Source organism: Schistocerca piceifrons, chromosome 5 (genome assembly GCF_021461385.2).
Source record: "Schistocerca piceifrons isolate TAMUIC-IGC-003096 chromosome 5, iqSchPice1.1, whole genome shotgun sequence".
Classification (NCBI taxonomy): domain Eukaryota; kingdom Metazoa; phylum Arthropoda; class Insecta; order Orthoptera; family Acrididae; genus Schistocerca; species Schistocerca piceifrons.
The window spans coordinates 548,850,715-548,863,895 of NC_060142.1; the positions used below are offsets into that span (position 1 = coordinate 548,850,715).

General features: G+C 37.9%; 1 protein-coding gene across 1 annotated transcript in view; it reads right to left on the minus strand.

Annotated features, from left to right (window-relative positions):
- LOC124799135 (tubulin beta chain-like) overlaps window positions 1-13,181 on the minus strand; it is a 75,092-nt gene that overhangs the window by 32,664 nt on the left and 29,247 nt on the right. The window contains exon 5 of the mRNA XM_047262672.1: window positions 11,685-11,884. Within this exon, the coding sequence (XP_047118628.1) occupies window positions 11,685-11,884 (200 nt within the window). The remainder of the gene's footprint in view (window positions 1-11,684; window positions 11,885-13,181) is intronic.

Here is a 13,181-nt window from a genome sequence, read left to right on the forward strand (position 1 = left end):
AGTTGCACGAGTGATTTTTAAGCAATCTCCTACCAATAAACTGAAGTCTGCCACCTGCTTTACCCACAGCTGAACCCAAGTGAACATTCCATTTCATGTCTCCACAGTGTGCTACATCCACATATCTACAGGGTGGTCCATCTGAGGTTTCGGATGAGATTATCTCGAAAATTGTACATCGGGTAAAAATAGTGGGTAAGACAAGTCCGTAAGCTCAAAGGGGGACATCAAATGATACTACACGTGACCTCCAGACCTGCCCTCTTGGGAGGGGTGAGGGGCAACTTTTAAATCTTAAATGGAAACACCCATTTTTTATTGCAGATTCAGATTCTCCATAAAAAAAGTAATCAAGTTTTGTCTGAAACATTTCTTAAACCATTGACAGATGACACTGAAATCAAGAAAAAGTAAAATTGGGGAAGAACTCTGATTTATTTAGAATTATCTGAGAAAGATGCATCAGATCGATAAACAATGTGCACCAGATCTTTCGTTATGCCAAATTAAGCTATTTTTGTATAGAATGTACTGTATCCTACTTTTACCATTACCCAGGAACAACGACATGGATGTAGTAGAATGATGTTCCTGTGGGATGCTTCATTAGTGAGTCCCCTTGCCTCTCACATGCTGGGGAGCTTCATTAGTGAGTCCCCTTGCCCCTCACGTGCTGGGGTGCTTCATTAGTGAGAGTCCCCTTGCCCCTCACATGTTGGGGTGCTTCATTAGTGTGAGTCCCCTTGCCCCTCACATGTTGTGGTGCTTCATTAGTGTGAGTCCCCTTGTCTCTCACAATTTGGGGTGCTTAATTAATGAAATTAGCCATGAAGAAATTGTTCAAAATTATCCCCATTTGCTTCAATGCATAAAGTCAATTGTCTGTGAAAGTTGTCCACAGTTTTGAGCAGCACATCCCGTGGTATGGCTGCACACGCTCTTTGAATGTGTTGCTCCATATTGTTTCAGATTGTGGGCTGTCTGTCATAAACAATATTTTTTAAATAACTCCACAAGAAAAATCAGGAGATGTTAGGGGTCTGGTGATCGTGGAGGCCACTGAATTGGTCCGCCGCGTCCTATCCACCAACCAGGGTACCGTAAATTTAAAATGTTCCGCACGTTTTTAGCATAATGGGGAGCCGCTCCATCCTGCTGGAACCACCTTCATTGCCTAGTTTCTAAATAAATCTCTTCCATTACCTCCAGCAAAGAGAAGTTGTAAATAATTGGTCAAAAAAATATGGTCATATCAAGCAACTGTTTAAAATTCCACACCAGACCATTAACGACCATTTGTGTTGATTGGCAGTGGCTCTGTGCCAGTGTGAATTGACAGCGACCAATAATGAAGATCATGACGATTTAACTCGCCATTGTTTTTGAATGTGGCTTCATCGGTGAACATAATGTATCTAAAAAAATCATTGTCACCTCTTATCATTTCCAAGGCCCAATGGCAGAAATGCACACGTATTTGCATATCTTTCGGAGTTAATGCCTGTGTCAGTGCGATATGATACGCATGACATTTATATGCCTTCGAAATCCTCAAAACAGTTAATTTCGGTATTCCAGTTTCTCTCTGAATCACACAACTACTCATTTTGGGATCCAGTTGAACACAGACAAGAACAGTAAGGGTACGAGCATCATTTTCATTGTATTCGTAATGACAAGGTGGATGGTGCATGTATCCATTTTGAGCTGGTTGAGTGCAATTTCAAATAATGTTTTTGCTTGGATGTCGTCTGTTTGGGAAACAATCTGCATACAATTGCACAGCTGCAGCGTAATTGTTATGGCATTCACCTAAAATTAACATCATATCAACAGTCTCTGTAGGAGGATAGTGAGCCACCTTTCGCTAAAGAATAATTTACTTTTGTCAGTTGATGTTTATGGTTCACAATCTGAAAGTAAAGTGATATCTGATCGCATTGCACCGACCTTTATACTGAGCCATAGTTCACAGTTTGGCCACAGTAGCGCCACAGTCAGGTCAGTAATGCAATTGTGAAGAGTTCCCTAATGAGATTTTAATACCATTCCAGCCTCCCTCTATCAAAAACTGTGGCAGGTAGAATACATTTTGTAAAAAAAAAAATAGCTTAATTTGGTGTAATGAAAGAATTGGTGCACATTTTGTATCAATTTGATGTGTTCTTCTCGGATCATTCTAAATAAATTGGAGTGCTTTCTCGATTTCAGCGCCATCTGTCAATGGTATAAAAAATGTTTCAGACAAAACTTGATTACTTTTTATGGAGAATCCGAAACTGCAATAAAAAAAAAAAAAATGGGGGTTTCCATTTAGGATTTAAAAGCTGCTCCCGACCACACCCAAGGGAGCAGGGGCTGAGGGGTCACGTGTAGTATCATTTGATGTCCCCTGTTGAGCTTACAAACTTGTCTTACCCACTATTTTTACCCGATGTATAGTTTTCGAGATAATCTCATCCAACACTTCAGAAGGACACCCTGTATATGAGAAGGCCAATTCCAACAGTGACTCTTTTGATATTATACTCATAGGATACTACATTTTTTCGTTTTGTCGAGTGGAAAATATTACATTTCTGAACACTTAAACCAAGTTGCCAATCTCTGCACCACTTTTCAATCTTATCAAGATCTGACTCAATACTTATGTAGCTTCTTTCAGATAGTGCTTCATTATCCCTGTCAGATTCTATGCTGAATTTGCTGCTGAGTTAGCCCCTCTTCTAATTATAATCTATTGTAGATGGCTTGGACAAAAACTGTGCCCAGTTCTTGGCAAAAATCAAGACAGTCAAGTAGACGTTGTATTTCTGATTTCCGAAAATCATTTGACTCAGTACCACACATATGCTTATTGTCAAAAGTACGATTCTGTGGTGTATCAAGTGAAATTTGTGACTAGACTAAGAAACATTTGGTTGGTTGGATGTGGCATGTTATCTTGAATGGACAGTCATTGTCAGATGTAGAAGTAACTTTGGGTGTGCCCCATGGAAGTGTGTTGGGACCCTTGCTGTTCATGTTGTCATGTAGACAATATTAATAGTAAAATTAGGCTTTTTGCGGATGATGCAGTTATCTGTAATGAAAGAAGTACTATCTGAAAGACACTGCATAAATATTCAACCAGATATTGATAAGATTTAAAAGTTGTGCAGAGATTGGCAACTTGGTTTAAGTGTTCAGAAATGTAATATTTTCTACTCACAAAACAGAAAAATTTAGTACCCTGTAACTACAATATCGAAGAGTCACTGTTGGAATTGTCCTTCTCATATAGACACGTGGATGTAACACTTTGTGGGGATGTGAAATGGAATGATCACATAGGTTCCATTGTGGATAAAGCACGTGGCAGACTTTGGTTATTGGTAGAATACTAGGGAAGAGCAATCAATCTATGAAGGAGATTGCTTAAAAATCACTCGTGCAACTGGTTCTATACGTTTGCTCAAGTGCGTGGTACTCATGACGGATAGTACCAACAGAGGATATTAAACGTATAGAGAAGGGCAACACGAGTGGTCACAGGTTTAATTCATGAGAGAGTGTCACAGAGATACTGAAGGAACTGAACTGGGAGACCCTTGAAGATAGAGGTAAACATCCTGAGAAGCCTATTAACAAAATTTCAAGAACTGGCTTTGAATGATTACTCTAAGAATGTGCTACAACCCCCTATGTATTGCTCACATAGGGCTTGTGAAGATAAGATTAGAGTAACTGCTGCACGCACAGAGGCACTGAAACAATCATTTTAACAATGTCAGCTGTGTCTCAACATCATTGACACTAATACTTACTTCATTCATCTTTTCAGTGGGATGAGGATTAAATTGGGGCAATTCTCCTGTGTTTTCCTTTGTAACAGAAGATTTGAAAACAGAGTTAAGCATTTCAGCTTTTGCTTTGCTACCCTCAATTTCAGTACCTGTTTTATTCAACAAGGACTAAACATTAACTTTGGTGCCACTAACAGTCTTTACATATGACCAGAATTTCTTTGGTGACTCTGAAAGATCACTTGACAATATTCTGCTATGGTAGCCATTGAAGGCCTCATGCATTTCTCTCTTGACAGTCAAATGCATTTCATTCGGCATATCTCTACCTATAGCCCTACATTTCGTTTTACACGTATTATGCAGTAATCTGTTTCTCTAGATTACAACCACTGCTCTCAAAGTGGCCGGGTTCTGCAGGCCACACGCTACATGAATGGGTCCCTCAGGAATTGATTCGATTGACAGGCAATGTAGAAACATTCCAGCTGTTCTTGTTTGGTGTCCAGCTACATCTGCAGGGTTGGCATGGTATACTGGCCAGTTGATCAGTACCACCACATCCACATTATTTTACAGGCTAGTGGCGCTCTGCACTTGGCAGGGAGGGGGGGGGGGGGGAGGGGGCTCTAGAGCTACTGTCTTAAGTCTCTACTTTGCTACTTTGTAGTTGGCATATGCAAATGTGTTTATTTTGGTGTCAAGTACTGAGGTTAATATAGTGGTATAATTTCATTCAGTAATCCGTGAGTGTCATTTGTATATCCATTTGCGAAAATGGTTTATTCCACATACCTGTTGGGAGTTTCAAATGGTTTCGCTTCATTTTCTAGGAACAAAATGCCTCACTATTGAAAATGTCAATGAAACTCTTACGGACATCTGGTCAAAGAGTAAACCAAGAACTATACAAGCTTGTGAGTGAAATTTATGCAGCTGTGGAAATTTTATCAGATTGTGAAAATTATTTAATTATTATACTTCCAAAGAAAGGAAGAATGGATAGATATATGGATATGAAAATTATTTTACAAACAGTCTTGCAATGCCTGCATCAAAAAAATTCAGAAGAGTATTTTATCAAAGAATTGGAGGCAAAAATTGAAAGTAGATTAGAGGATAATTAGTTAACTTTAGAATAGGCAGCGCACCTGAGAATCAGTTTTACCAATGTGATAAATAATAGAGGGCAGATTTAATATAAATGTTTTCCATGTTTAGACTGTGTGCTGTCAACTACAGAGACAAAAGAACATTGCACATTATTTATTCGAAGCAGAGTGTAGTGTTCTAAGGTTGATATGTGGAGTGCTCAATATGAAACTTGAGCAATTTTGCTTTCTTGTAAGCAGAACGGATAAAGTAAGATGCAACAAAGGCAAAGACTGCAGAAGACAAAAGAAGCAGCAGAAGACAAAAAGAAACAACTTCTAACACCAAGAAATGTAAACCTTGAGACCAGGAAAAGATGAATGGGAAGCTACGTTTGGAAAATAACACTATTTGGGTGTTCAATGTAGACAATGAGGAAGACAGAAATTGAACAATTGGAAGCCCTAGTAATGTGATGTTACAGGATACTGTTCATAATATATAGACTGATTGAGTAGGATTGTTAACTGAGTAATGAATGAAGAATCCTGTGATATGACAACTAGACAGAATGAATCGAAAAGAGAGAATGGTGGGAGCATACATTAAGAGATGGATTGTTGCTGAAAAATGAGTTTGAGGGGATTGTGAAAGTGAAATAATCACAGGGAAGGTCTGTATATGAATAAATGAGACAGATAACTGATGGTACTGAATGCAGTAGTTCTGATAATATGATTTTACACTGGTAGGTGACACAAATAGTGAAATACATGAAAGTCAAACTGACATTAAAAAAAAAAAAAAATACAGGAGGAAAAATGGAAGACAGCATCACATCTGTTGAAACATCAATGGGTACAGAACAAATATTAAATTTACTTTTTTGCTTGCAAAAATATTCAAGCTTCAGAGAGGGGTCAGTCTTCTTCTTGTTATAATCTGAGTAGCCAATTAGCTGCCTTTATTCTTATATAAGCATTACTTTTATTTTCATATTTGTAAAAGATGCATTCTAAAGTCCAGTAATTCAACTGGTACCTAAATCACAATGTATTACAAAAATTAGTGAAGGCATACATGAAGAAAATCTGAGATGCATCATGTAGCATCTAACACACCACGCTGAACCCAATTTCACTCTGTTGCTGTGTCAAAGCGAAATGCAAATGTAAAACAATGTGGAGTCATGCACATTGATAAATTTGTATCTTTGGTTACAGCATTAATGACTAGGATCACTCATACCATACAACCATTTCATTGTTATATTATCTAAATGCAATAATGGCAGCACATGGCAACATGGGCAGTATATGTGTAGAGTATGGTAAGATGAAAGATGAAGAAACCAAACTTCCGCAAAAAAGGTGATCTTGGCTTTTCCTAAAACAATTATTTTTTTATAATGTAAGTCAACTTGATTAGGTAGTAAAGAAATCACAAACTTCACATCAATGGTATGTTCAGAAGAATGTATTATTGTGCTACGTATCAAGAATTGTAGCCTCTTTTTATATATATGCAATGAATCATAATGAATAAAGCAGTGTTATTATTATTGTGAGTAGGTTAATTAGGTAATAGAGTCGTTCATGCTTTTTTGTGGTACAATAAACTCAGTTATTAATATCAATTGTGTAATTTCAAAACATTCATTACCTTTGTTTAATATTGGAGCAACAGGGTGATTTAGTGCAATAAGATGATATGTTTCACTGCCAGACACAGATGGAAGAAATGCTGGTGATGCACTATTACCCTCTATTAACAACCGTCCTTATAATTACCCACAACCAAGGTTGATGTAAGCTAATTTCAGGTCAGTATAAAAAACTAAAATGGTGGTGTCACAGTATGTCTTGACGTTAGAAAAAGTGGCATAAAAATATTAAAAAATCTAAACCCCCAGGTGTTCACAGAAAGATGATTACCCCAGCAAAAGCCTTCTTACAAAATTTCAGGAGACCAGTTTCAGTGAAAAATGAGGAAAATGTACTGCAGCTACCATACATACATCATCCAGAGAGATCATCAAGTTAAAATTGGATTTATAATATTTTCCTGAGAATTACACTGAAGAGCTAAATAAACTTGTACACCTGCCTTATACCATGTAGGGCACCCACAAACATGCAGAAGTGTGCAATGATGTTACATGGACTCGACTAATGTGTGAAGCAATGCTAGAGGGAAATGACTCCATGAATCCTGCAGGGCTGTCCATAAATCTGTAAGGGTATGAGGGGTGGAGACCTCTTCTCAACAGCATGTTGCAAGGTATCCCATATATGCTCAATAATGTTCATGTCTGGTAAGTTTAGTGTCCAACCAAAGTGTTTAAACTAAGAAGAGTGTTTCTGGAGCCACTCTGTAGCAATACTGGACATGTGGGGTGTCGCATTGTACTGCTGAAATTGCCCAAGTCCATCGGAATGCACAATGAGCATGAGTGGATGCAGGTGATCAGACAGGATGCTTACGTATGTGTCACCTGTCAGAGTCATATCTAGACGCATCAGGGGTCTCATATCACTCCAACTCCGCACGCCCCACACCATTACAGAACCTGTACCTGCTTGAACAGTCCCCCCTGCTGACATGCAGGGTCCATGGATTCATGAGGTTGTCTCCAAACACGTACATGTCTGTCTGCTGAACACAATTTGAAGCAAGACTCGTCCGATCAGGCAACATGTTTTCAATCAGCAGCAAGCCAATGTCAGTGTTGACGGGCCCAGGTGATATATACTGTGTCGTGCAGTCATCAAGGGTACATGAAGGGGCCTGGCTCTGAAAGCCCATATCGATGACATTTCATTGAATTGTTCACATGCTGACACTTGCTGATAGCTCAGCACTGAAATCTGCAGCAATTTGTGAAGAGTTGCACTTCTGTCACATTGAATGATTCTCTTCCGTCATCATTGGCCCCATTCTTGCAGGATCTTTTTCCAGCTGCAGCCATGTCAGTGATTTGATGTTTTACTGGATTCCTGGTATTCATGGTACACTTGTGAAATGGTCATACAGGAAAATCCCCACTTCATTGCTACCTCGGAGACGCTGTGTCCCATTACTTGTGCGCTGACTATAACACCATGTTCAAATTCACTTAAATCTTGATAACCTGTCGTTGTAGCAGCAGTAAACAATCTTCCAACTGTGCCAGACACTTTCCATCTTACTTAGGTGTTGCTGACCACAGTGCCATTTTCTGTCTGTTAACATATCTCTGTATTTGAACATGCATGCCTATACCAGTTTCTTTGGTGCTTCAGTATATATAAGCCGTCATGCTTCCCTTGTTTAGCTGTGAATGGAACAAAAAAAAAACATGTACAGAAAAGTATTTCAGTTACTGACTGATTTCAGAATATACAGCACTGAGCTGAAGAGTGAAGCCAGGTGTTAGGTAAAAGCTGAATGATGTTATCATGTACAATATAACATGTACAGGGCTACATTTCTCAATACTAATGCCATCATTCTATAGCAATAATCAATGTTTGGAGTTCATTCACTTGTCTTGGCTATTATTCCACATAGGCCACCCCAAGATTTCTTCTTAGAAAGGTAGGTGGTCATCCCAAAGATAACATTGAAAGGTAGGTGTTCATCCTTTAGATAACATTGGAGTTTTTCTATGTCATTGATTGTATTAGACTTAACTGGTTCCTTTCCTGATAGACAAGCTAGTTTCTCTATCACTGTCAATTTATCACCTTGGAGGCCCATACAGGGTGACTGATCATTGTAGAAGCGGTAATACAACATTTTTTGTGTCATCAGACTGTGAAAAAGTGTTAATAGAAAATGTCACCTACACTTGTCTTGAAGTACTTCGAGTTTCTTCAGAAGTTCTAGTCTTTGCGTGGTGCATTGCCACCATGACTTGATGTCTGGCATTTCAGTAGCAGCAACCTCTCTAACAAGAAATTTATCTTTTTCAAAATTATAAGAACCACCACGGTGACATCATATAAAGTAAGCAATCTGTTGTGTTTCCTTAATTTCCTTTTTACAATGTCCTGTCACAAGGTAAAAAGCTGTATTCTCTCACTAGATATTAATGTAGAAATTTATTGACTTTCCCAGAATTGGTTAGGTAAAACAGAAATCTGCTGAGAATATGACTGAGAAGAAACGAAGTTCAGTGTATTCGCATGGTATACTCTTGGCAACACTCACTGTATTACAAATAATTGGTAAGCACTATTGGCACCCTAAAATGCAATATATGTTTAACAGCATGCATAACAAAGTTAATGTACAGCAGTCAAAACAACTGCAGCATATTGTTTCCTAGTGAACACTAATGTTAATGCTACCTAGGAGTGTGAGTAGAAAATGCTAAATAATATGCAACAGCATCAGTGCTGCTTTCTAAGCTTTATTTATAAAGGGACATGAGTAACAACTCAAGCCTCTTTACTTTTAAAACGGGATGAGTCATCAACTGATGCCTCTATAAAAATAATATTGTTCTCCATAATCCTATAGGATGCACACTAACTGACACACAGATACCTCTTTAATGTCAGTTTGTGCAGTTACAAATGTAGTATCCGAAGCAATACTAAGCTCAAAATCACCAAATCATGGACTAAAGCTCTTTTAAAAATATTCAATTCATTTATACACACAATGGAAAATCCAGGCTCAAATAACAATATCATGAACTGTCTAGAGTGCTACTCACCATATAGAAGAGAAGTAAGTCACGGACAGGCACAACAAAGAGACTGCTATACATTTAAGCTTTGTGCCAGAAGGTCTTCTTCTAAAGTAGGAAACAGACATTCAAACAAGCGCAATTCACACACACATGACCAGTGTCTCTGACTACAGAGGTCAGGACTCGGTGGCCAGGGACAGTGGTGTGCTTTTGTGAATATGTTTGTGTTTTCTACTTTAGAACAGGGCCTTTTGGCCAAAAGCTTAAATGTATAGCAGTCTTTCTGTTGTGCCTGCCTGCAACTCAATGTCTCCTGTATATGGTAAGCAGCAATCTGTCCCTTTCATAATATTATCTAATCATTTGTTCTTCACATGTAGTGATATTTTCAGTATTATGAAAAGGAAAGTTGCTACTCACCATGTAGCAGAGATGCTGAGTCGCAGATAGGCACAACTAATATTGTTACATTCCATCCTGGATTTTCCATTGTAGTGATATTTTCTTTATCTGTAATTGGCTCATAAGTGTTCTGGCATTATCAAACCATCAGAGTGTAGCTGTGGATCTTCCCCAAAGAATACAGGTCTTTTCATGAGTATCTGTGAACTTGTGGAATTCTCACATCTGAGAACTACTGGAGAGTCAGCATTTCGTTGGCTGTGATTCTTCCAGCATTACATTGCATATCGGTTGCTGATAGTATACTCAAAACTTTTTTCACAGCATGAGTGTACCCACAAACCAAGTCAGTGGGCATTCATGTTATTTTTCTTTTAGGGGTAGAGGAAATGAAGCACAATTTTTTATAAAATAAAACTTGAAACTATTTAAGAACTCTTTCATAATCACAAAATGAACAACTGCTACCACTTTATAATAGAAATCTACTACCTAAAACATATTTAACTGAGAGAGTACTATAGTTTCTCTGCACCAAAATGACAACAGTCTGTCCAACATCCACAATCCTCAAGTTTATCCTGATACGTTAAGTGAGACACGCTAGATGCTATCCAGTTTTCTTTTCGCTTTGTCTGCAAATAAAATCTTAAACATGGCTTGCAACTTCAGCAATCGTGTGACAGTGAAGTTCGGGAGGATGAAAAAATCAGCCAACCAGTTGCAAATAAACCTTTATTGGAGTTCTTGACATTGGACCTTATTACATTAGATGCTGATTAAGTCCATTGAATAAAGACAAACAGCTCTTGTCATATTCGACAACCATCTTAAGAACACAAATAACTATAAACCGTGAATAAGACTGCAACACTATTGTATTATATGTGTGCAGATGGAAGTATAGGGGCCACTAAGTCATGGGTTGTGATTATGTGTCCTCAAGATGAATGACAAATATGACATGACCCATTTGGGTTTATTCAGAATACTTAATCAGCAACTGATGAACAAGGTCCATTATATCTTCTGAAGCAGACAATATTAAAATTGTTGAAACCTAGATCAAGCATTCCAATAAACTTTTATTTACAGCTTATTGGCTGAGTTTTTCAACCTCTCCAAATGAGCTTATTTTATTTTGTGACATTTGAAGAATCTTACAAAAGTAATTGCAGGTGAAGAACAGTGTCAATGGGAAATACTAAACTGCATGAGAATTGACAGGGATGGGACCAGCTGGTCAGTCACAGCAGGTGTATTAAATTATGCTTATCTGCAGTGTGGTGCTCAGTCCTGTCCTACAAGGGTTTCTGTAGATGTCTCTGGTTCATCCTTAGGGTCTGAGCAGATGGTGTTCGGGGAAGGAGCATCAGATGCTCCTCTGAATGCCCGGAGCTTTGGCAATTTGTGCCATTTATGCATTACTTAGGATGACGGGCAAGCCAACATCCTGTGTATCAGTATATGATTGTTTCCAATCCAGTGGCAGATCCAAATCTGCAAGTTCATTCTTTTTGTGCTTGGGTCCTGTGAAGAGGTGAGGTAACCTGCCAGTGCTGGTTGTAACTGAATCCCTTAAGTTGGCCACAACAGTATTTATTATGGTTGTATTTCAGGTATAATCGAAAAAAATTAGTTCACAAAAAAGCAGTACTGTTAGACCTTGTGATGTACATCCTCAGAGGCTGTTCCAGTATATAGGTTAATATTTTATAAATACATACCTCAAGCATGTAGTAACACCAGACATTGCAGCAGATACTAAATGGTTTAAATCTCCATATGTTGGCGTCGTCAGTTTTAATGTACGGAAACAGATGTCGTAGAGGGCTTCATTATCTATACAGTATGTCTCGTCTGAATTCTCGACCAGCTGGTGAACTGAGAGAGTAGCATTGTAAGGTTCCACAACCGTGTCAGACACCTGCAGAGCAATAACAATGAACCTCATTAGTTGTAACAATGAATGACACTTGGACTCCTGTAAGGTACAAGTAGTAGTAGTAGTATAGTAGTAGCTTACAAGGATATAGGACATGTCAAAGTGTTTACAAGATTACACCAATTTAAAATAAGCTAATTTGTATACACATACATTTACAGTCTTCTAGCTGGACACACTCACACTCATTAGATTTACTCCTGGTATACAATACTTTTTTTTACAAATAACTTATTAAATAATGTAATGCCACACTGTTCACTCATATCTCACTATCAGTCTCTGCACACACTATACACACATCATTTTGTAACACTTCACTGAAGTGTTCAAATGTTTTAGAATGTAAAATAAATAACAAAAATTTACTGTCTTGGAACTATTATTGCAATATAATTATGCTGAGCAGGTCAGCAAAGCGGTTTACTATTATTCATGAAGAGAGGTTAAATTTTCGGTCCACCATTTTAAAATAATTTTTTAGCATATAAGTGGCTGCGCTAGAATGACGACATGCTTCACACAAAAACAGTCACAGATGTTTCCTCTTCCATTGTTGTCCAAGTCTCAAATACTGTCCGTTTTGACTAGACAATAAACTCAACTTTTACATAGACACTCAGGAAGTCAACATAATGCATGGTGGATGGTACTTTAACACTATTAGTCCACTTCCAAATGAATACATGATTAACACACGATCAGCATACTCCCTATCTCTCTGGCGTGCTTCTCGCTGAGATTTGATTTGATTTGATTTTGTGTTCCATAGGTCCAACTGTGTTGGGTTCACAAGGACGTGGAATGACTCAGTTTTATACAAATATGTGATAATCTTATAGCACATATAGACATTTGAGTACATAATTATATAAAAATTTATACAGTAAATTCTTTGAGCAGCAATACAGAAAAAAGACAATACATATTTTCTTAGAATCATTAAAGCACTATGGGAAAAGAGATAGAGTACACACAGATACAGAGCTCAAGTTAAATAACATTCTTAGTGGCATTATGTCAACATGTATTATATAATATTAAAATTTTACAGTTTATTAATTCATCTAGACTGTACAAAGCTTTTTCTAGCAGAAATATTTTTAGTGCTTTCTTAAACTTACGCTTGCTATGAATCTCTGTCTTTATATCAGGAGGAACAGCAATGAAGAGTTCTGTTCCAGTGTAGTGGACACCATTTTGCGCCAAGCTCAAATTTCTATGCTCGCTGTATATGTCATTCTTCCTCCTTGTGTTATGCTCATGATAATTACTGTTT